The sequence below is a fragment of the Penicillium roqueforti genome (genome assembly GCF_015533775.1).
Source record: "Penicillium roqueforti strain LCP96 04111 chromosome Unknown scaffold_03, whole genome shotgun sequence".
Lineage (NCBI taxonomy): Eukaryota > Fungi > Ascomycota > Eurotiomycetes > Eurotiales > Aspergillaceae > Penicillium > Penicillium roqueforti.
Genome location: NW_024067567.1, coordinates 999,204 through 1,022,725, shown reverse-complemented (window position 1 = coordinate 1,022,725; position 23,522 = coordinate 999,204). Strand labels below are relative to the sequence as shown.

General features: G+C 46.4%; 9 protein-coding genes across 9 annotated transcripts; 4 read left to right on the top strand and 5 right to left on the bottom strand.

The window, feature by feature from the left end:
- Nucleotides 1–194: 194 nt before the first annotated feature.
- LCP9604111_2812 (FAD-dependent oxidoreductase) lies at nt 195–1,525 on the bottom strand (the record flags this gene model as incomplete). Its single annotated transcript, XM_039070331.1, has 5 exons — nt 195–501; nt 600–1,003; nt 1,066–1,264; nt 1,318–1,437; nt 1,497–1,525. The coding sequence occupies 5 exons, from the start codon at nt 1,523–1,525 to the stop codon at nt 195–197; spliced, it is 1,059 nt and encodes a 352-aa protein (XP_038931564.1).
- Nucleotides 1,526–4,367: 2,842 nt separating this feature from the next.
- On the bottom strand, nt 4,368–5,881 carry LCP9604111_2811 (class I SAM-dependent methyltransferase; the record flags this gene model as incomplete). The annotated part of the gene is made up of 11 exons (XM_039070330.1): nt 4,368–4,616; nt 4,671–5,025; nt 5,080–5,110; nt 5,161–5,186; nt 5,317–5,354; nt 5,407–5,442; nt 5,495–5,539; nt 5,594–5,600; nt 5,651–5,704; nt 5,753–5,784; nt 5,837–5,881. The coding sequence occupies 11 exons, from the start codon at nt 5,879–5,881 to the stop codon at nt 4,368–4,370; spliced, it is 918 nt and encodes a 305-aa protein (XP_038931563.1).
- Nucleotides 5,882–8,008: 2,127 nt separating this feature from the next.
- LCP9604111_2810 (DUF4149 domain-containing protein) lies at nt 8,009–8,709 on the bottom strand (the record flags this gene model as incomplete). Its single annotated transcript, XM_039070329.1, has 4 exons — nt 8,009–8,175; nt 8,237–8,525; nt 8,598–8,631; nt 8,681–8,709. 4 exons carry the CDS (start codon nt 8,707–8,709, stop codon nt 8,009–8,011), a joined length of 519 nt encoding a protein of 172 aa, XP_038931562.1.
- Nucleotides 8,710–9,033: 324 nt separating this feature from the next.
- LCP9604111_2809 (ATP-dependent DNA helicase 2 subunit KU80) lies at nt 9,034–11,722 on the top strand (the record flags this gene model as incomplete). Its single annotated transcript, XM_039070327.1, has 11 exons — nt 9,034–9,162; nt 9,209–9,263; nt 9,322–9,385; nt 9,448–9,515; nt 9,567–9,735; nt 9,783–9,843; nt 9,899–10,411; nt 10,464–10,849; nt 10,902–11,113; nt 11,182–11,651; nt 11,705–11,722. The coding sequence occupies 11 exons, from the start codon at nt 9,034–9,036 to the stop codon at nt 11,720–11,722; spliced, it is 2,145 nt and encodes a 714-aa protein (XP_038931561.1).
- Nucleotides 11,723–12,327: 605 nt separating this feature from the next.
- cdcA (phosphoprotein phosphatase CDC14) lies at nt 12,328–14,275 on the bottom strand (the record flags this gene model as incomplete). Its single annotated transcript, XM_039070326.1, has 3 exons — nt 12,328–13,567; nt 13,621–14,152; nt 14,227–14,275. The coding sequence occupies 3 exons, from the start codon at nt 14,273–14,275 to the stop codon at nt 12,328–12,330; spliced, it is 1,821 nt and encodes a 606-aa protein (XP_038931560.1).
- A 1,998-nt stretch (nt 14,276–16,273) lies between these two features.
- On the top strand, nt 16,274–16,873 carry LCP9604111_2807 (uncharacterized protein; the record flags this gene model as incomplete). Its single annotated transcript, XM_039070325.1, has 1 exon — nt 16,274–16,873. One exon carries the CDS (start codon nt 16,274–16,276, stop codon nt 16,871–16,873), a length of 600 nt encoding a protein of 199 aa, XP_038931559.1.
- A 1,051-nt stretch (nt 16,874–17,924) lies between these two features.
- LCP9604111_2806 (ankyrin repeat domain-containing protein) lies at nt 17,925–19,051 on the top strand (the record flags this gene model as incomplete). The annotated part of the gene is made up of 2 exons (XM_039070324.1): nt 17,925–18,160; nt 18,226–19,051. The coding sequence occupies 2 exons, from the start codon at nt 17,925–17,927 to the stop codon at nt 19,049–19,051; spliced, it is 1,062 nt and encodes a 353-aa protein (XP_038931558.1).
- Nucleotides 19,052–20,825: 1,774 nt separating this feature from the next.
- On the top strand, nt 20,826–21,503 carry LCP9604111_2805 (glutathione peroxidase; the record flags this gene model as incomplete). Its single annotated transcript, XM_039070323.1, has 2 exons — nt 20,826–20,868; nt 20,974–21,503. 2 exons carry the CDS (start codon nt 20,826–20,828, stop codon nt 21,501–21,503), a joined length of 573 nt encoding a protein of 190 aa, XP_038931557.1.
- Nucleotides 21,504–21,790: 287 nt separating this feature from the next.
- LCP9604111_2804 (translin) lies at nt 21,791–23,151 on the bottom strand (the record flags this gene model as incomplete). The annotated part of the gene is made up of 8 exons (XM_039070322.1): nt 21,791–21,865; nt 21,930–22,079; nt 22,135–22,220; nt 22,314–22,419; nt 22,473–22,606; nt 22,782–22,835; nt 22,935–22,971; nt 23,086–23,151. The coding sequence occupies 8 exons, from the start codon at nt 23,149–23,151 to the stop codon at nt 21,791–21,793; spliced, it is 708 nt and encodes a 235-aa protein (XP_038931556.1).
- Between the last annotated feature and the right edge of the window lie 371 nt (nt 23,152–23,522).

Genomic DNA, 23,522 nt, shown 5'->3' with positions numbered 1-23,522 from the left:
GTGTGATTGTTCTGTAACTTATGATGGACGATACGACATGAATAATGGATCAAAGTTTTGGCTCTATAGTTACATTAAATTCCCAGTTCGCAAGCTTCTTGGCTTATGTCGATCCAATGCTTCTGCCTGGTCAATGAAATCTAAATAAAGCCACACCGCAAAAATACACCCAAAGTGGACACTGCGAACAACATCTAAAGACGCGACTGAGTATTAAGCGCGTTGATCTCCTCAATCACAGTGTCGACTGCCTCAACCGCCATTCCGTATCCAGCCTGGTAACCGGTTCCACCGGCGCCATAGTTATGGACAACAACCCCCCGACGTCCTGAAGCGCCTACTTTCACGTTCTCCCTGGCAACGCGAGCGCCACCCTCGCGAGATGGGCGTAGCCCAGCAAAAGCACCAAGAATCTCAGTCTCGCTTGAGTTTAGAGCAGGAAGCAAAGCCGTTGTTCGAGTAAGGATTGATTCTGACTCTTCTCCAAATGTATCCGGTGTACTGTTGATATAGTTCAGTTGCTGTCATATGGAACACCCGGGAGAAAATCCCAATGGACTAATGCTACTGGGACAAAGGGCTGAAAGGAACCTACTTACCCAACATTCTTTTGCATGAATCCACCAAGGATCACTTTTCCATTCGAGTATGGTCGAGGTATCACGTAGGTTTCATAGTCCTTACCATGTCTCATGATGTTTTGTTGAACATGAGGTGCTTTTGCAAGCAGAATCTGACCTCTAGTGGGAAAACACTTTGAGTCTTGGACTCCCGGTAACTCTTTCGCTGCATTGCCAGTGCAGTTGAATACCACCTTCGTATCCGTGCTGATATAGCCGGATGAGACTTTGGATAACTTTTTGCGAATGACTCGCACCCCATATTCTTGGGTGAGCTTCTGGAACAAATACCGAAGGTGCATTGGTGCATTGAGAGTTATTGTTGTGAACTCTATACCAAATGCAACACCCGCTGGCAGGTCGTGTGTGGCAATCTGTTTGAACTGTTCGATGGTAATATTGATAAGCATATCTAGGGTAAGCAAGGAACTCATCCATAACTCACATCTTTGAGATACGCGGCCATCGAATCGATCTTCTCATGGGCTGGAAGCTCATCCCAATACTCTACCGATGGTGTTTCCTTCACAAATGCATTCTTGCCATCCTTGGCAGCAAGATCGAGAAGATACATATATCCAATTTTGTCCCACCGCAACGCATTTGGGTCGCTTGCAGAAATAGCAGAGAAATTGGCACCAGCCCTGAATTCGGGTTAGTCGTTTGAATGTGAACTGGCAGCAGGAGCCCAACATACCATGGTGATGTGTAATTTATGGAAGTATCTCCTGGAAGATGTTCTGCAATGATGGTTATGTACTGGCTATAGCCCTTTTCGCAGAGAACTAGGGCTACATTTAGCCCGATCACGCCGGCCCTTACAAAAATCAGTATCAACACCCCGAAACAGTCATGTATGTTTTGGCTCTCACTTACCCGATGACCACTACAGATTCGCTTTTCATATTCTCCGGTAGATTTATTGACCTTGAATGGAATTTAGTTTCCTTATTTGTCCCTTTTCCGCTCCGTTTGAGAGCTTTAAATACTTTACAATCACAGTTCTTTGGATTAGATGGTCTGATTGATTTAAACCGCGGCAAAGTCCGCGGTCCATCCCCCGCGGGCTAATTGAGGGCTCCGATTGGCGGCATGGCTAGTGGGGACGGATAGGGACTGGCGGGGACAAGCGGTATCACATATCATTGGTCAATATTATTCTAACATCGATGAGCCTCATCACGACGGACAGTGATTTCGACGACCGATGGGGAATCATTATACGGCTATGGAGGTAACTCTGAAAAGGAATTCGTTTGCTCGGGAAATTGATTCAATTGTGCCTAGAACCCACTTTCAAAGAAGAGAGAGAGTAAACAGAGGGCAAAATAGGTAAAGTCTGGCGTGTTTTCTTTTTCCACTGTCTTTCATGAGATCTTTCCAATTCTCTCAGATATAGTAAGAAGCACAAGATCTGGAATTTTATAAACCACTCTAGTCCTACAGCAGATTTCTACCGTCTATGATGAAATCATCTCTTCTCAAAATATGATCGCTCGAGTACGACTGCTGTCCCAATTCTAATCGGAGCCTGCTAACGTCTTCGGTCAGCGGGCTGGCCACCCGTAGACCTCAGGCATGTAAGCTGATTGACCGTCCCAAAACACAAAGTAAATGCAACGTTATATCTTGGCAACCACGTTTCTATTTAGTTTCATTACTTGTCGATAGCTATCGACAACCATTCTCAGTAGTATATATCAATTTCAGATAAATCGAAAATTTACATTATTATGGTATTGAAAATTACATCACTGAACTCTAGAATTATATCACAGTCATTACACATCTTTATTAGGTTTCTTGAAACTTCTTCGAGTGGCTAGATATAAAAAAAAATCTCGAGGCTATAGAAAAAACCCCATTTAGAATGTCATTGTTGATATAGTTCAATATCAAGTTGTAATTTATCTCATTCATAATTTAGCTACTGGCCAGCCCGGGGCTAGTAACATCCCCGAGCTGGAACCCAGGCCGCTTAGGCATCGACTTCGGGAAGACCCGTAGACGTTTTCGGTGTCAAGACCCACTCACTAGTCCTAGGTAGCCCGATGTAATTTTAGTTATATGCCCAACATGTTCCATATCTAATTAGCTCACGTCTCCAGGGTTCTCCCTCTTACGGTATACTCACTTCTTCTTCTATACCTGTCCGTTTTCTCCAATGGTGCATGTTGCCGTGCTTCCACAGCCAATAGAAGGACTCATCTGGCGTGAAGATAAGAACTTGCTAATACCCAATATTGGCAATGATCTCATATAATGGAAATTATTAAAACAACTTCAAGACTTCAAGTATCAAATTCAAATAGGAGAAAAAAAATGCCTCAGGGTAGATGCGGAGATACCTCGGCGGTGATATCTCGGTATTCTGTCGGGTGAGACCGGTTCACAAATTTCAGACGACCCCTACTTCACATGTCATCATATAAAGGAGCGAAACCGCCGCGCAAATACAAATCAAACTTGAGATCAATAAATTTACGGATTGTCAATACATCATGTTTCAACATATTGATCATATCGGTTCACAAGAATCGATCCCTAGAATGAGCAAGTCAGAGTCCTCCTCCGTCGTGAATCTCAACGCCACCCTGCAGGAGTCACATCCTTCACCTCTCCAGCGCTTGAAAAAACATTGGAAGGAGATAAAAAAGGAGTGGGGACCTCTCATGGCGGCCAAAGAGAGCATTGATGACGAGTACACTTTCCCACCGGGCCGTTATTGTGGACAAGCGCACAGATAGCTTGACAATGGTGAGTGTTTTACAGTCTGCCGCATACATCATAAACTGATCTCATCTAATGTTGTTTTGAAGAAATATACAGGACTCAATATTCTTGCCAAGATGGGAAAGGAGTGGAACTTTTTCGAGATAGGGAAAGGCCAAGTCTTTCCTAATACTTCGACGATCGTGGCCATACAAGATATGCGACCTTCCTACTATCAACCTGGCCAGTTGTTTTCCACAAGCATCTCAACTTCTTTTCTTTTTTTTTCATGATACCGACGAACCCCTTCAAAATAATGGCGCTTGCTTTGCGAAACATAGATGGGGACTATTTTCCAACATGGCGTTACCCTTCTTTCGGTCACATTTCGCTAGCGGACCTCTTGGGATGTTGAGGATTTGGCTATTTCCTTCAAGATAGAACGATAATTCATAACTTATAATATTCTAATTCACATCATAAGTACTGCTGTCTGCATCTATATCTTGCTGTCGACCTCGAATGGAGCTACTAAGAGAATGGAAAGAAAACAGAAAATAAGAGACAGAAATGAATCAGGGTGGCAAAAACAAACAGAATTACATATTTTCATTTCCCGCTACAGCGTATCCGAAGCGTATCCCCTAGTTAACAAACTATAGTTACAGTGGTGTTTCATGTGTATTTGACCTTGAGTACTTCGGCCTGGGCCCACTTTGTAGGCCCACTTTTAATATTGCTAGGCAGAAACCTCCGAAATTCAATCCAATTCAATTAGAGAATAAGAAAACAGTGCAGGGCGCGCGAGGTTTAATATACTAATATAGTAGGCGGTCTAAAATGGCGGTCGGAGCCTAAGGTGGGACTCGAAGTACCCAAGGTCAAATACTCATGAAACACCACTGTACGATGAAAGTTCTTTGCCTGAGTATCGAGGCATTAATAGTGGGGATGTTAGTGAACTACGCTTAACTCTAAATTTAGAAGCATCCATCAAACACAAATTCTGGGATGTGAATTTTCTATTCAGATCAGTTAGGCACTCATAGGTTCTCCGGGTTTCTGGCCGTAAACCACCCGCAATTTTGTGTACAGGTGATGCGATGTATCTCGCAGCTCCATTCGAATTCCTGCCAACAGCCCTTCAATCTCGGAGCGTGTCCACCCAAGCACTCTTGAAAACAACGCATATGTATAAATAGGCATAGCTTCAAGCATGTTGAGCTGATGGTACCGACCAAGGTCCTTGAGCTTGGGGTCTTTAGGCCATGGACTCTGGGGCAGCTATTCATCAATAAGCAAGCGGTTCCATTTTCGTTAAGAGATGGCGGAACATACCTTGTAGATATCTTCTTTGACATTCACAAACCCAGCCTTCTCCATCCGCGTTTTCCAGGATGGGGACGATGTCATATCCTTGCCAAACATGCGCGCTGATTCATGCATGTGCTTGATGGATAAGAGAAGGTTGGTTGCGCCAAGGTGAGTTCCGTCGTCCGAATAAGTGTTGACGTCGAAGCTCGCTATCTCAAACCATCCATTGGGATTCAGGTTGCTAAGTACCCGTTTGAAAAGAAGGTCATGGTCACGGATGGAACCTTCCAATTCGCGTCCATGGATATAGTCAAATGGTTTGCTGTACGACCATGGTTGTTCAAAGTCGTCAATCTCAAAGCGGCAGTTTGGAGGCACCCTGGACATATATCAATATTATATAGGGAACCAACATAGTAGCAGTGGCACATACCATGATGGCTGAATAGCACTTAGGTCAATTCCTATTTCAATTAGCCAAAGATTTGATCAGGATGTAGGTAGATGCCCATACCAATCACCTCGCAGTCTGGATTTGTACTATATTTCTTGTTAGAGGGTAGACTTTATATATTGGAGAAGAACTTGCTCTGCATATTCGATTGCCCATAAGCCTGTTCCTGTCCCGAGATCTAGCACTCGCTTTGGATTTTTGATTGGTGCCTGGAACAATTCTCCTTTGAGGAGCATTAGGTAAATGTGGTGGCTCTGTTGCTCATTAAAATTTTTGTGTCATCAGAATCAGCAGGTGAGAACTAACCAGATCAAGACGGTCTTGTTCCCGTTCATCATTTGGCTGTTTGGACATTAGGCTAAGACAGAGAGTAATCGTTGATAGGGTCATGTACCAAAATGTATTCCCCTTCATGATATGAATGATATCTGCGACCGTTCTGTATCTGATCAGCACAGTTCGTGATCCGTGATCAAGTAGCGTTGTAACACACTTCATATCTGCGATTATTAGCAACCATTGAACAAATATTTCAGTTACATTAACATACTGATAGTCCAGCACGCTCGATGTGATACTTGTGGTGTAACTGGCATTGTCAAGTCTATCAGGGTCAGTAGATATACACACCATCATAAGTCACTGGTCTTACGAATCAGGGTATGATGAGGCCTCGGCATCGGACTAATGATGTTAGTTGAATAGGAAATAGTGCACAAAAAAGAGAAACACTAACGTCAGGTTCAACCGGGGTCGATCCGTGTTGTGTAGCTCGATGCATCTTCAATAGTTTCGGTCTATAGGATAGCACGCGAACTCAGCGAAAGCGCGTTATAAGTGATCGAAGGGATCAGGAAAAAAGTGAAAAGTGAAAATTGCAGGCACACCGATTGCAGTCCTAGGACCCCCCTTATGACCCCTCTGTCTTCGATGCAGCTGTTAGCGTCCCAGGTTGTCGGGTCCAGCGTTACCACGTTGTATCCCACGATGATTTGCACCGTCAGCCGGATAAGTACTCCTTCGAGTAAAGAGGGCCGCTGTAGGACGTACTTTTTTCCTTGGAGTACATATCCCCGTGCAACGTGCAACGGCTTTGAATGGCGTTAGTTGGATAATCTAAGTGGTTAAACAACAATCTAGCGTATTGATCGCCCGAAGCTGATTAGCTCACTCCTGTGTGATGATCCATAGTGCTAAAAAGGGGCTGTTTCTCGGCCAATCAGGGGTGTATTGCAACGGGTGGAGGCCCACAAGGTGTAATTTGTACCAGCCACGCCCCATTAGGTTTGGCTGATATCTACTCCGTACGATGTATACTAATCCAGCAATAGGTAGTTATATACAAATTCCGTTAATCCTTTGTGTAAACTCGGGGTTGCAAAGTCGAACTCCTACTACAACGAAGTCCGTGCAGTGACCACATCAGGGTTAGAGTGGGGCGGACAACGTAATTGTTTGTGAGTATCCTGTACTTTTGCCCAAGTCCTCGTATTCATTGTCAGAAAAGTGTTCAATTCGCTGCTAGTAACGCAGTACTTGACACCGTCAGTCCCGACAACTTGGTCGTTCGCTACTAGGCAGCGTACATATGTGAAGGAAAGACCTCGGAACTCATTCCACTCATCCTCCGTGAAGATAGTCGCCTCGGCCCAGGTCTCAAATATCTTCGAGAGTTAAGAAATTGTGATCCGTAACTAACGCATTGATGTTATTGCTTTGGGGACGCATATAACCAGTGCTCTAGAACTCGAATTCTTGGGTTCGAGGCACTATCACATGCTAGGTGTGTGATATTTATTTATATAACTTGTCGGAGACAACGAGTAATCGCGGAAACGCACAAGGCTACGGACCCGGTACGATAAATCCAAGGTGCAGAGAGACTGAACTACTTTTAAGTACTTTTTACAGGAGGCGAAGCAGCTAATCCTAAGTCGAGACCCTCAAGAAACATATTTTTGAATGACTACGGTGCAAGTATTTTATCTAATATGTCATGCATAAATCATCAATGAAAGATATATTAATTAATTCAGCCCAGTTCTGCATTTATAAGACCATCAACAGCAATATCTATTAGATGTATTGATAAAGAACGTTCTATCACCGAGGGCAAAAATGATAGTTTTTCCTTCAAGTATTTCTCCGGATTTTGCTGATAGAAATAATCTCGAATTCGTAAGTTGCCTAGATGAATGAGGCAAATGGGTGTTCAAATACCCAGCATCCTCTATCGACTCGAACAGAAGTCCGGCATCCTTTGGCATGGTCGCATGTTACTAGTGCAATAAAGATACTTTTATGTATTGCATCAGTGGCGCTCACCCATGTATATTACCCAACAAGGTGATATTCGCTGGACCTGACTCGTTTCCCCGCATGGCCCTTTGTTCAGGGATACAAAGCCGGCCTCTGGAAGTTGCATGCAATGAGGTGAATATCCCTAAACGATTGGTTGGTTTTGCCCTAAACATTTATTGCTCTCGCGTTGCTTTGATTGATTCCATTGCGTGGTTTCAACATCGAGTGTGCCTGCCAAAGAAGGACCGAAGTGGCCGTATTTCAATTTCTTACTCTCTAGGTGACTTCAACATCCATTCTGTGATTACTAGCTTGAAAATTAAAGCAATCGATCTTTTTATACAGTACAAGAATAGTAGGCCACATTTGTGGCCTCTGTCGCTGAGAATGATATGTTCCAGTATACTAGTCATTTTACATGTTTTCCTTTATATAGAAAGCTTGCTCTCCTTAACTTTCCTAAGTAGACAGGCGCAGGCAGAAAAAGGCTTAGATTGTATCTATAGCCTTTGGCACAAGAGCGGGAGATGGAAATGAACGAGATGTGCACAAAAACTATATGCATCGAACCTCCTATTGAGTATCGCTATTGATTGCTGATGTCAAATTACTCAAGTCTCTTGCTTAGAACAGCACCGTACCAGACTGTAGCAACCAGGCTGATCAAATTGACCAAACTTGAGATGCCATGCACGCGGCCGAACTTCTTGTTCAGAGCCAGCATCTCCTTGGAATGGGGCGCCGGGTCGTAGCTCCTCTTTCCATCACGAGTTTCTGCGAAGGTTAGAATATTCAATTGAATGTTACCCAAGCATGGTGGCAGCAGCTAACGCACCTTGATGCTTGCGCTCGCGCATCACGTTGGTGGTGATGGGACGCAACACGAACATGTTCACCAATCCGGTCACTGTCACAGTTGCCAGAGGCAAGAGAGTGTTAAGGCGGTTCTCGGGTGCAGCGAGACCTGACAGACCCAATACCTGTCCCCCGTGGGAAGCGGTCAAGGCGACCACTATAGGTAGCGCAGATTGCAGTGAGAAATATATGGGGAAGATGGCGGTTTGCAGATTAGCAAACTGAGGCCGCGGAAGGGCGCGGAAAGCAACGAAGCCTCCAACAAAAGACTTCGGATATGTCAGACAATGCTTTTAGAGGCGACGATTCGACCATGCGTCCGGTTCAGATATTGATCTCACCTGGAAGAACTGTGTCCCTAGAAGGGTGCCGTAGCTACCTCACTCATTAGCATATGAGCCATGACGTTCGCTAATAAACAAACCTTAGAACGTGATAGGGGCGAGGATCCATGATTTCGGATATGGTATGACCTTGGGGAAGTTGAGTTGAGTTGGCGATAAAGTTGATGTGAAGTCGCAACGAGGGGAAGAAGTGGTAATTATCGCTACGACCCAATTATTAATGAAACCATTATTTCCACTGCCAATCAAGCGTATCTGACTTCTAACGACGCACAGACCACCAAAAACCGACAAACACAGCGTGTGATGTCATGTGCCTTCGTGTTTCGGTCTAAACCGCAAATGGAAATATCACGCGTCTGCCTATTGTCTTTGAGCCTCGAGCAATTTTGACTTGCCGTTTTCCCCAAACACCACCATCACCATCATCATCATGGCGGAGAAAGAGGCTACAGTTTACATCGTAGACATGGGACAGTCTATGGGCGAGCGCCACCACGGCCGTCCTATGACAGATCTCGAATGGGCCATGCAGTATGTCTGGGATAGGATCACCGCCACGGTATGCGACTTGGCTTTGCTCAATACCAGGACACTAACAATCCTAGGTGGCTACCGGCCGAAAGACGGCTACGGTTGGCGTGGTCGGTCTCAGGACAGATGGTAAGTGGTAGCCTACCAGTCAGTACCCATTGGGAGCCTTGTCTCATGTTCGGAGTAGAAACCATCAACAACTTGGAAGAAGAGAACTTCTCTAATATCTCTATCCTCTTTGGGCTTGGTCAGTATGTGTGGTTTGATGAGTTGACTGTTTCATGTCGGGTCCCTTGACTAAATTTCCTTTCAGGGTCCTCATGCCTGATATCCGGAAACTCCGAGAGACGATCAAACCCAGCAATACTAACAGAGGCGATGGTATGTGACAGATGAAATCTCATCAAGCTGCTTTTTCTGACATTATACAAGCCATCTCTTCTATTGTCATTGCCATGCAGATGATCATTGAGTACACCAAGAAAAACAAATACAAGCGCAAGATCGTTCTGGTGACCAATGGTACCGGTATGATGAGTGATGACAATATCGAAGGTATCATCGAAAAAATGAAAGAAGTCAACATTGAGTTGGTGATCATGTATGTTCCTCGTCTATATGACTCCGCATTATGCTAATACCATCCAGTGGTGCCGATTTTGATGACGCTGAGTATGGTGTAAAGGAAGAAGACAAGGACAGTCGAAAGGTATTAAGCCGTCTTCAATGTATTCCAATATTCATGTTAATCAAGTTCTCCTCAGGCCGAAAACGAGACTCTTCTCCGAAGCCTGACTGAGGACTGCGAAGGTGTTTATGGAACGCTAGAACAAGCTGTTTCGGAATTGGATATTCCGCGCATCAAAGTGACTAAAAGCATGCCATCTTTCAAAGGCAACCTCATGCTCGGCAATCCCGAAGAGTATGACACAGCTATCACTATACCTGTGGAGCGATACTTCCGAACTTATGTCGCCAAGCCAATCTCAGCAAGCTCGTTCGTGCCACGCTCCAGCACCGAACCCGGAAGTCAAGCACCGGTTGAAGGCAAGGGTGAAGGTGAAGGTGACGCTCTTAGCTCAGTGCGAACATCACGGACATATCAGATCACAGACGAAACCGCCCCAGGGGGTAAGATTGACGTTGAACGCGATGACCTCGCCAAGGGGTACGAGTACGGACGTACAGCAGTTCCCATCGAGCAAACTGATGAGAATGTTGCAAATCTACAAACATTTGCTGGTATGGGGCTGATCGGGTTCGTTCAGAAGGATCAGGTGTGTCTTCATACTAATCCCATGTGTTATACCAGCTAATCCCGTCAACTAGTATGACCGTTACATGCACATGTCCAACACGAATATTATCATTCCTCAACGTGCAAATGACAATGCGTCTCTTGCGTTGTCTTCTCTCATCCATGCACTGTACGAGTTAGAGTCCTATGCGGTTGCCCGATTGGTGACCAAAGAATCCAAACCACCAATGCTTGTATTGCTTGCTCCATCTGTTGAAGCAGACTATGAGTGCTTGATTGAAGTACAGCTTCCATTTGCAGAAGACGTGCGGTCATATCGGTTCCCACCTTTGGATAAGATCATAACTGTCTCTGGCAAGGTGGTAACTGAACACCGAAACCTCCCAAGCGCAGCTTTGAAAGATGCGATGAGTAATTTCGTGGACAGCATGGACTTTATTACCACTGATGATGATGGGTAAGTAGAGTTCACTTGATTGTCCAGTCAACTAGCTAATCAAAAGAGCCAGGGAACCCACCGACGATCTCCCAATTGACGAGTCATTCTCACCATTACTGCACCGTATCGAATCAGCCGTGCGATACCGTGCTGTCCATCCCTACGATCCTGTCCTTGATCCCTCAGAGCGACTCACCCAATTCGCACACCCCTCGGAAGAGATGGCCAAGAACTCTAAGTCCCATCTGGAGAAATTGATGTCTACGGCAGATGTCAAGAAAGGTGAACCCTATTCTTAAACCCCATACATTCAGAAGAGCCCCTACTCACCACCGAATTTCGTTCTATAGTTCCACCAAAGACAAAAGGCCGTAAACGCCAACGCGAAACAGAGAAACCCCTCTCAGGTCTGGACGTCGACGCCCTCCTCAGTCTCGAACCAAAGCGAACGAAAATTTCCACCGAGAATGCAATCCCAGAGTTCAAGCAAACGCTTTCCCGAGCAGAAAACATCGATGCAATCCACGACGCTGTGCAGCAAATGGCTAAGATCATTGAGACCCAGATTACGCACAGTCTCGGTCACTCGAATTACGACCGTGTTATCGAGGGCCTCGGTACTATGCGCGAAGAACTGGTGGACTACGAGGAACCAGTGGTGTATAATGACTTTGTGCGCCAATTGAAGGGTAAGGTGCTGCGGGAGGAGCTGGGTGGGGATCGGAGGGAGCTGTGGTGGTTTGTAAGGAAGGGGAAGCTCGGGCTTATTGGGAAAAGTGAGGTGGATAGCTCGGCTGTCGAGGAAGAAGAGGCCCAAGAGGTGAGCTTTGATTTCTTAGTGGGGAGTAGAACGAGTGCTAACGCTGCATATAGTTTTTCGCTACCAATTGAACGGTCGAGTGGGTGACAATCTATGGTCTCGATCTTGGAACACATGAAATAGTGCGTATGCGAGAGATATGGAATACTCATGATATTTTTACGCCAAATTTACCCCCATGTAGATCTTGTTGCGTCCGTGATGTTATATAGAACGCGGTTGAAGCGAAACAAAGTTAAGAGTCCACCTCAGATGACTGGATTCGATAATACTGACCATCTAGATCGAGGGATACAAAATTAAAAGAGTTTAGGGAGAAATGGGACCACTGATGGAGCTCATGCAATATTGCCATATCGACGTAGAATTGACACATACAGGAGCGAAACCCGCAGACGAAAACATGTGGCACGAAATGAATCGGTACCCAATTGCAAGGCATCTGACGATTCGACAACAAAACCAAACGCCGCGCACAACATGCCCAATAATAACCAGTACTCGCTCGAGAAAACAACAATAGACCGAGATTTGCAAACTCCAACATTAAAAGCATCCAGATGCATCACGGAAAAGGGGTATGCAGAAGTATTGCCCGGATGGGACGAGAAGAATGGAAGAAGCGCCTCGAGGAAACTTGCACAGTTCCTTGGGGCGAAAGAAGAGAGCAGGACGTTTAGTGGATGGTCTTGATTGCCCGTGCGGGGCTGATGGTATTGCTACCAATACGGCCACTAGGCTTACGAACACCGCGAGACTCGCTGCGGGTGTTTTCCGTTGCCCTGCGAGGGCTGGAGCGAATCTTGCTAACCGAAATTGGGGCAGCGCCGCTCTTACGGGTCACAGGAGTCTTGGGTACAGAGTGGTCAGCCCAGTTTTCCTGATCCTTGTGGTTGTCTTCTGCGAGGGTGTAGCTGGCTGTGACGGTAGCAGAGTAACTGATAGACCGTGATGTGGGTGAGGCAACAGGAGATCTAGATGATCGCTGGGCTAATCGGCGGAGCTGAATCTCTTCTTCGCTCTCACTGCTCTCGTTGCTCTTCCTGTGACTGCGATGGCTGCGCTGCTCGGTTTCAACAGCGAGAGATCCGGAGACAGTTCGGGAATAAGGATGGTGACGCGAGTCCTTTCGGTGTGACTTGCGAGGCTGGCCAGGAGTTGGTGCAGGAAGATCCTGGTCCGGGTAAGTTGCAGCTTCATTGTGATCAATCTCTCCAAGGGCTGCGCGTTTGGAGTGACTATTGTTTGGTGGGGTGGAGACAACCCCGTTACTAGTGCGCTTCTTAGTCGACACTCGGGGAGTAACAGGTATGGACTGTGCTAGCTTCTCGCGCATGCTATCCTCAAACCACCATTCACGGAAGGCACCTTGGTTGAGGTGGAGCCAGTGCTGCTGAGGTCCAACGACCATACCGGGTCGCATGAATCTCATGAAGGCAATTACTTCATTGGCGGTGAATCCATACTTGTAGATCAGGTAAGCGCCAATCAAGCAGCCCGTACGGCCCAAGCCTGCCTTGCAATGAACTGCGATACCCTTCTTCTTGGTAGTTATCATCTCATGAGCCATCTTGATAAACCGTCTGACAAGCTGCAGGGGAGGGCACGTGCCATCCTCGAAAATCATGTCAATATGGGCGATTCCCATTGCGGTGAAATAAGACGGGCAGTAGAGCTCTGAGTTGAGTCGTACAACGAGACCGACGTTCCGCTGGTGGAAATGGGCCAGAACATTCTTGAATGGCATAGAAAGCTTCGAGGAAGAGATTTCCGAGATGGTTGTGGGCAATGCGTTGTATTCGGGGGTGCTGACAGGAATGGGTGCCACGGGCTCCTGCTGAGGGGATGCAAAGGCAAGGAAATCCGGCGTAACCCAGTTGAAGTCACCCATGTCGACTCGCTCAAATTTCTCATACCTATTGAACAAAATCAGTACTCAATCTTCGGCAGTATAACCAGTGGCACTTACTCCTCGAGATTGAAGTCGCGAAGTCCGCAAAGAGACTGCTCCTTAGCCTTCCAGACTCCATAAACGACATCTTGAATATTCAAAATAAAATCTGCCTGGCTGTATCCAGCATCTCGGAAAGGCATGTAAGGGGGGTCTGCCTGTGCGATGGGTGCTAAAGCCAAATGAGGTGGCCAAGATTGAATCATGACCATATAGCATGCAACAAGGCAGGCCGCATTGGCGCGACTCCGGGAATCAGTCTTGCTATAGAAGACTACTGGGCGGTCGCTGTTGGCTGGGTCGCCAAGAATCTCATGGAAAAGCACGGCAAATCGGTAGAGGTGACCAATGTGGAGTGGGCCGAAATCAGCGTGAAAGGCATTGTAAAGAAGGGTGTCATCGATAGTGAAGTAGACAGGAGAGCGGCGCTTGCTTGGAGTGGCGGGCTGGGCACGTGCTCGCTTGCTTGGGGATTTAGGTGCGCCCTGATGGAAGGGAAACGGGGTTCTGGAGCTGGGAGCAGAATCATAAGATGCAAGGTATAGGCGATCTAGGTGGTAGTTTTTCTTAGCTCTCTATACTAGGTAAAAGACATTCAAATTGTCCGAAGAACGTTGTACCAACCTTGGATGTACTCGATCATCTGCCCGCCGTGATTGAAGTCGGTAGTCATATTGGGGGTTGTTTGTTGACAGCCGCCTAGATCTGCAGTGATTGTGGAACGCTGGAGCGAAGGCGAATCAATATGGTACCGTTGCAGGTCCTGATGTTGTTTTGGGGTGACTCGGAAGATGGCGAAGCCAATGGTAAGAAAATAGTCGCGGTAAAAGTCAGACCTAAACGTTCATGATCAAACTGAGGGAAGGAGATCTATGAGCATAGAATGTTAAGGATAAAGAGGAAATGAAAGCCTGGATGCAAAAAGCCTGTACAGGTGAGGGGATTGGAGAAGAAGGAAATCAACACAAAGTCCGAGTTCATGATGTTTGGGGCAGCTGCCATGCCACTGTTATGTTGTGCCTTACCTGTTTGGGCCTAGTTGCAGCCGTTGACGTGACAACGCCTTGGCCTCAGGCATTCAATTGTCTGCCTTCCGCATTCCAAAACATGGCAACCACAACAAACAAACAATATAAACACCACAAACTTCACAAACGTCGCAAACACCACAAACATCAACATCAACATCACTCATTATTAGCTCACATCTCATACATCTCATACATCTCCTCTCCAGTTCGTACCCCGTCTTCAGCTTTGCCTCCTGATTGCACATTCCCATGTCAAATTATATGTTTGGCGAGTAATTGATTCATGTGGATAAACGAGCCCAAGAACAAAGCACTCATGCGCCCCTCTACTTCCATTTAGGTAACGAGGGCCGGTATATCATCCTCGTGATGGTCACTGCGGTATCAACCTAAAACAAACCATCGCACTGAAAGGTGATGTTCAAGCCGCTGCTCTCTAACACTGCCTGAGATTGAGTGACCTATCTGGTACAGAATATGCAGTTAGGGCCTCCAAGCTGCATTTTCTTAACACAACATCTGCTCAATACAGCGGCTTCTTGACGAAATTTGCTTCATGTTGAATATTCTCGATGGTGCCTATCATGTTCAATGGTTGTGACGGTACAACACTCGACCAGTCATCTCCGATGATCCTGGGATCACAATCTACCTGAATGACGTCTACTGCATTGCTTTGTTTCTGTAATAGAAGACAGTTGCTGAATCAAAAAAGAAACTTCAAAAAACAACATAGATGGTCTTCGGTTTCCACTTCCACTTCCAACATGGTGTGCCTCCACATGCCATCAAGTACCAAGGGCAGGGTGGCTGCTACAATCTCGGCAGAGGCTGTGGCTCATGCAGATTCAATGCAAGGACATCCCTCGGACGATGAACTGTATTTGTTTCGAAGCCAAAGTGTTCCATTCACGATTCAGTACCCCTGGGAATGCGGTGATCGACACAAATTTGGGGCCCCATATAATGACCCTTGCCTGAGCCTACCGTCAATCAATATACACCCCTCACTTGAACTTCGAGAGTTCCGGGTGTTGTGGTATTATTCTTACTCTGATGGAGCAATATTTGACTTGATTCCACAAGTTCGAATAGACCATGCTGAATCTCCCACGCAATATTCTCTGTAACTATGAGGCTGTGAGATAGTCACCCCAAATATCCTGCAAAGAAGAACAAGCTTCTACAGTTTATCAGCCTGCTTTATCCGGCCCAACCTTGCTGAAACTTATTCATCTACACCACTAAACTAAGACCTGCTACTCATCCTAACTCGAGGCCATGTAGGCACATACATCCCTTGTTTCGCGCAATCTCCGGTGAAATGAAACTATCTGCGCGGCTTTCTAAACTGCAGCCCGTTAGCGCCAGTCGTGCTAATCAAGTACCTTAATGGACAATACCAACTACAGTCAAAACATCGGTCCTAATAACCCCAAATGCGAGGGGCTCTCAACAATCGTGCGGGGCACTGCCAAAACAAACCCAGTGAATTGTATATAACCCGGCATTTCCATCCAAATGTGTGTCAATTTCTATACACAAGTCATTCATTCACTTTCAGTCACTCTTCTTCTACCTGTACACTTCCTACACACCAATTCACTCTTTTCACCCGAGACTCCACCCACATCGAAACAATGAAGTTCACTGGATTGACCGTTTCAATCATCCTTTCTAGCCTATGCTACTCCACCGCTCTTCCCGTCCTTGGCAATGTCGAGGGTACCTTTTCTAGCATCGAGGGTGCGGTTGGTGGTGTCACAGGCTCTGCTCCTAAGATTGCTGCGCCCATTACCTCAGCCACTCACGGCCTACCTGGCACTCTCAAGCGTGACGATACCGCTGCCCTCGGTGGGACTGTCGAGACCATCCCAAGCCTGGCCAATAGCGCTGTTACTGTCGCTGGCAGTGCCGTTGGTACCGGTGAAAGCCTTGTCTCTGGTGCTGCTGGTACTGCCGAGAATGCGGTTGCCGGCTCCGCTACGAAGCGCCAGCTCAACGACCTTGTTGGTAGCACTTTAGGAAGCGCTGTTCCTGCCATTATCCAAGAATCCAAAGCCGGTGGCCTGGCTCGTGCCCTCAAGCGTGACGATACCGCCGCACTTGGCGAGACCGTCGAGACCATCCCAAGCCTTGCCAATAGCGGTATTGCCATCGCTGGCAGTGCCGTTGGTACCGGCGAAAGCCTTGTCTCTGGTGCTGCCGGTACCGCAGAGAACACTGTTGGGCATACTTAGTCAACTCGATATGCCTCATATTATGTCGTTTCTTCCCGCATGTTGGTCATTTTTCGGGATTTTTCATGATTATTGATCGATGTTTCGTGTACAAAGCTTCAAGGTGTCTTTGGCACTTCTATAACTCTCAAATGTGTTTTCTTCTTTGCCTTATTTTTTCCCCAGAACTTAAAACCAGTGAAATCGATTGAGTATTAGGATTTTCTATGATTTTCTTTAGGCGTTATTAGGGGATAAAAATAAAAAACAATTGACGCTTTCTTCAAAATTTTCGTTTCGCAACAGTTTTTGTCTAGCCGTGGTCACCCAATACCCGAATGGGGATTGTCCTGAAAACTGACAATCTAGTCAGCGTAGTTAACTGCCAAGACATCAAGACCCTCCATTTTCCACCTTTCTGTTTCCCCAAAAATCTTCAGCGCTACTTTACCTGTTCGGAACATAAGAGATGCCTTACACTGACTTCCATCGACCGCATTATGATTCGAATCCATCCACCGTCTTTGTTGACTCAGATGGATCACAGGTCTATGAATCGCCCCACCAAGGTCTACTTTCCCAAATCATCTCACGAAACGATTCGGCAGCTCTGAAGTCGTATAACGATTGTCCTCATACCTATGTGTTCTGGAAAAATTACGAATTCGATGAAAGCAATCCGTTACACATTGCCATCTACAACGACAATTTCGATATTCTGCGTGAGCTCGTACAGATCTAGTCCTTGGATACAAGCTTGACACAGCCCTTGCAAGACTACATCAAAAGCCATCATGTCTCTCCTGTTGTAGAGGCTTGTGCAATTGGTAACCAAGAGATGGTGCTCTGGTTGATGAACCATAATCCCTCGTCAGGGACATTGGAAGATCGGGATTCAGAAGGTCACACAGCGCTTTTCAGAGCAGCCGAGGGCCTGAAAGAAGTGGGCACTATGATGATGCAAGCACAAGATGAAGGAAATGAAGCGCTTCCAAGACCAAATCTCGATCAGCGTTGGGCGCGTATATAACCATTTATTGGTTGGCTTCTGAACATGAACTGCCCTATGGAGATGGAAGACGAAACGAATGAGGAAAATGACAAACAACTACTAAAGGACGAATGCGCCTACACTAATGTTCTACCTGGAACTGTACTCGGTGAAGCTGTCTCCTACGCAAGCTACAATCTAGTCTCACGTCTTATTTCCAAAGGAGCAGATCCTCATGCATTCCAGAGATGGCATGGCGGCAATAGCTTTGCTATAGAGAAAGCGGAAAAAACAACACCATTACACATTGCTGCATTGTATGGAAATGCCGAAGCCATCAAAGCTTTGTTTGAGCATCGATTACCTGGAAAAATACAAATAGGGTGTCTATCGTCGATGATGAGGGACGAATCCCGCTACATTGGGCCGTGGCAGGAACTCACGTGGATACAATCGACTCTTATAAGATCACGTCGCGGATGGTAGCTAGTGTCAAGTTACTCCTTGATTCCAACCCGGATACTTTTCACGCTCGAAACAAGCTTGGCGCTACAGTCTTCCATTACGCAGCCAAAAACAACACAGGTAATGGGGCAAATATTGAGGCCATAAGCATACTTCTGGAAGCTGCTCGGGATTGTTCAGATATGCTCAACTCGCGAAATAATTCTGGGGTCAGTTCTCTTGGAGAGCTAATCGATTCTCACCAACTCATTCCCAGTGGTCTGACACACATGGAAGGGATTACCAGGCTTCTACTGAAACACGGAGCTGATGCGCGGCGATGTGACGAGGCTGGACGAAATATTCTGCAAAAATTATGCAGCCTTGCTTGGCTGGAGCCAATCAGCTCGACCTTTATAGACCAATTACTCCAGCAACTTGGTGTCAACGAGAAGGATGACTGTGGCTGTACAGCTCTTCACTATCTCGTAAAGAACTTCGATCAAGCCGATGCTATCCGACACTTTTTGAGTCACGGTACAGATGTGAATGCAGTTGACAAGGAAGGGAGTACCCCCCTGCACGAAGTGATGAAGGGTACAATGGTTCGGAAACGGGATGACCCTACTAGTCTTGAGCAACTTCCTATGCGCCTCAAGAATGCACAGGATAAGATCATTCAAATGCTATTGACTTCCGGGCATCTGAAGGAATTGTCAACGGAAATGGAGAAACACCGAGACAAGTACAGAAGAGGGTTTTAGAAGAACGCGCTCACCGATTGGCGGCGCAGAAAGTCGCCTGCGGAAGGGGTCGAGGAAGAGCAGTTCGGTAGATAGGATCGTGTTTAGTGCAATAGGCTACCAGTATGTTCTCATTCACATCAGTAGTATCAAAATTAAATGTTCCAACACCCACTTTGATGCTTGACCTACAACGTTAATCACAATCTAGGCGTACTAATGTCATCGTTTCTATCTGTGACAGGAACCAAGCATTCTTTCCGATCTTCCATTACCTACCTCGGAATAGGGGTATGAGTAATATTCCGCAATGTCCTCTGGAATACTCTAGGACATACAAACGTAGAAATGAAAGGGTTGACGCTGGAGGTGTCATGCTGTGTAAACCTCCATGGCTGTGCTTGCCAATCTTACTATTCAATTCTGTCAAGTCTGTCTCTTTTTCTTCTTCCCTTTCCTCAATATCGCACCCTTGGCTTTGACATGATGCTTTCACAATCTTCATTCCCTGACATGCCTGTACAACCCATCATTATGAACACACCTGATTCAATGCAATCCACGACCCTCATATCACTCCCTGGAAGAAGAAGCGAACTCGACCTGTTCGCAAAGCCAAGAGTTGGATCGCGGTACAAACGCCAAGAAGTCAATCATTCTCGACGAGTTGGGCGACGCATTGATTGACCAATTCTATATCGCCAGTCTAGGGGATCGTTTGGAGACACCCAATGTATCCGTTGTCGAGCATTTGCGCACCAGCCTTCATACAGCACCGATTTCCGATGTCAGCTCAGCCAGCAGCAGCCACGCCTTGACTGTCGTCGAAAGCCACGTCGAAATTACACCTGCAACAAGTCTAGACGAGGATGATACGTCCCTGGGATCGCGCTTTCCGCATCCTCTGCCGTGATCGACCTTTCTGAACAAAACGGAACAGCCCCCCGCCAACAAGAACGATACTGGGTAAACGACTGCATTGGGATAGGGCTAGCGTGGTGCATTTTATTAAGGTAAGCTGCTGACTTGGTTAACTAGTTAACTAGCTGCTCTCCAACTTTTGCTCAGGCAAGCCCTTGAACTTATGTAATACTCAGGCGCGTGATCAGTTTTAGTTACTCAGTGAGCAAAAAGCGGCTAGGGGTAAACAGGTCAGCACTAAAGCGGAAAGGGAAAGCCATGTCGCGCGGCCTCAAATCCGGTGTGTACAACATATGTTTTGGATCGATGTCAGGTCCACCTGCATGCCTTGATCACCTACGCATATACTAGTAGTACATAGACACACAGGTCACTGAGTCCCGCCATATATCCGATCAAATAAATATCACATATATTGAATGGCTGCTAGTGACATCTTAATGCATCTTAATAAAAATCTTGACTCTCCAGGGCTAGATTGCATCCATGGATTGATTACAGTCAGCAATGATTTGGAATAATGTTATGTACTGCATAAATGTACTGCTTTTGAACCAATCAGGTGACTCACGAACATAAATCAGGAGACAACCCAATCAACAATCGGCTCGGACGACTTCCTATTCCGTCGGCTCCTTGGATACCCCGTGGCCAGCCCAGGGCCAATTGGTAAGAAATTGAACCAACCGAGGTCAATTCATTATCAGGAGAATACAAGAAGAAAGTCATGTTCGCGTGTTCGCAAATGTCTACTCTATCACATTCTGCCAAGTCTCTCCGGTCAACTTTATCAACGACGTCATCCCATTTATCCCCGCGGACACTCCAGAGACACTTCCCTGTTACCTTCCCTATTTTCCGTCAAATAGCAACCATGTCGTCTGCTACATCGTTCTTCGACTTTGAGCCTCTTGATAGTACGTACAATTCACGTGGTGTAACTGCCAATATTCTTCCCTCATCATACCCCAAATATAAGCTGCGAAGAACCTAATCGCTAACCAAACCCCGCATACGAACAGAAAAGGGCGCACCCTTTCCTCTTTCCTCCCTGAATGGCAAGGTCGTGCTAGTTGTCAACACAGCCTCGAAATGCGGATTCACGCCCCAGTTTGAAGGCTTGGAGAAACTTTACCAGGACCTGAAGGCCCAGTACCCCGATGACTTCACCGTCCTCGGATTCCCGTGCAACCAGTTCGGCAGCCAGGATCCCGGCTCGGACGATGAGATCCAGTCTTTCTGTCAGCTCAACTACGGCGTTACCTTCCCCGTGCTTGGAAAACTGGACGTGAACGGCGCCAACGCTGCACCCGTGTGGACTTTCCTGAAGGAGCAGCAGCCTGGGATCATGGGCATGAAGCGCGTCAAGTGGAACTTTGAGAAGTTCCTTGTCTCCGCCGATGGAAAGGTTGTGCACCGCTGGGCTTCCCTTACCAAGCCCGAGGGACTTCAAGATACAATTGTTAAGGAGATTGAGAAGGCAAAAAAGGAGGGCACTCTTGCTTCGTTGAAGAAGAGTGAGGCTGGTGCTGAGCAGGCTAAGCTGTCGTAAGGCTGTGCTTGAGGTGTTATTTTCTGAATTATTGTGGTGATACCTTCATCTGTTTCATTGTATCTATATTCTGGTGCTTCTGCTTGTGACATACTCCTTTTCGGTTTACGATTTCGGTCTCCGATGGAAATCAAACCGAGCAGTAATAGTAATTCATATCCCAGTTTCAAAGCTCTTGGACACCTGTTTTGTAAAATTCACCAGATCAGTTCATTGGATCTATATCCAATTCTCCTTAACATGAGGCCCGACTTGGTGGTATGCCCGATGGCCCATGATGCCCTAAATTAAGCAGAGGAACCACCCTTGGGAATCAGATTTCGTAGCGACAGATCGTAGACCACATCCTCGACCTTCTTGACCTGTATTGCCACACAAATTAGAAATTTAAACGGCGAAATAGACGCTGTCATGTTTTGAACGTACGCTGTACTTGATACCGTCGCTGCGCTTGCGCAAGATATCGTTCTTCAAGTTTAGGAGCTGGAACCCAGCGAAAACTTCCTTGACGAAGATGCCAATCTGCATGGGACGGGTGTAATCACCCAGAGTGACTGAGTTGACAGCCAAGCGAGCCTGGAACAAATTAGCTGTGAACAGACAGAAAAGCTCTGAGATTTGGGAAACGAACCAGTTCCTCAACCATGGCAATCAGTGCCAGTAGGTAATCCTCAATCGTCAGGTGGAAGGCATCCTGCTCCTTTAAGTTGACAGGAACTGATCAAAGAAATGCTAGTTAGTATTATTGTAATTAATGTATACATACAGCACCCGTGGTGCTCATCATAGAAAGAGATAAACAAAACGTACTGTCCAGGAATTTGCCCACATCATCGATAGTCATGAAAGATGTTGAGCTAGGTCCCTTGTGCTCTTGCAGTCCTCCCAGCCATGCGCAAAGCTCAATAGAGGCGACCTGATAGATTGGATCAGCATCAGTCTTCCGACATTGAATTTCAGAACACAAACCAGGTTTTGCAGCTCACGGGTCCATAGCCCGTTGTACTTGTAGAAGGGATGTTGATCTGCCACGGCCTTCAGACGAGCAATCTCTTCCTTTTGGGCAAGGATTTCCTTAGTGACATCGTCAAGCACGGGCTTCACTATTGTAGAAGTCAGCAAGACGGTTCACGAAGAATAGAGGATTAGTGTGGAATTCTGCCTATGGGAAAAGTGTGGGAATTTGAACGTTGTACGGTGAAGAAAAGAGAAGCAGTTGATCCAAAGGATGATACCCCAATCCTCTCATCAGACCACAGATAGATAATGGATACTTACACTGATCAGCGGGCGTAGAATGGGCCCGTGACAGGATAGCCTGTGTGGAACGCCCTGTAGCATTCAATATCAGTCCTCATGTTCAGCTTCAATCCCGGGGGTGCCGTCCGGACAGGGGCAGGCACCTGGAAAGTCACGCATTGTAGAGCATACCTCTTCTGGCGAGTGTGCGGACAATCTCATTTAGTTCCTATTCAATATTGTTAGCTACCTGTCGGTGTTCCTAGCTCAAGGGTCTTGTTCCGGTGTAGGCTTGGCGCGCGAAGAATTCACCGAAGTCAGGACACGCTTTGGTATGACTTACATCCCGGACAGTGCTCTCCTCGTCGATCTTCGCCTGGAGATTCTCGAAAATGCGTTGATCAATCATTTTGTCGCTTGGTTGTGATTGTAGATAGATATTTGAAAAAGTTGAAGGAAGGTGTGGTGTTAGAAGTGCGCTACGTCAAAATCCACGTTGAAAAAGAGGATAGCGTGCACAAAACAACGCAATTATTTGCTTACATCGAAAATGATATGATGAGATTTGATATTGCTTTTTTAAATATATTTTACTGTCGGAGGATACTTCCTCCAGAGTAAAGTGATCTGAGGCACTTTTCTTTTACCATGATTTACGACGCAGCCTACAGCTACCACCCACGAAACGATAATAAAGCTTTGGAGGATTTTCAGCTTCTTGTTAGAGATTTGGATCCCACAAAGAATGAGGCTTGTATGTGACTTGTGTCTACCCCCGAT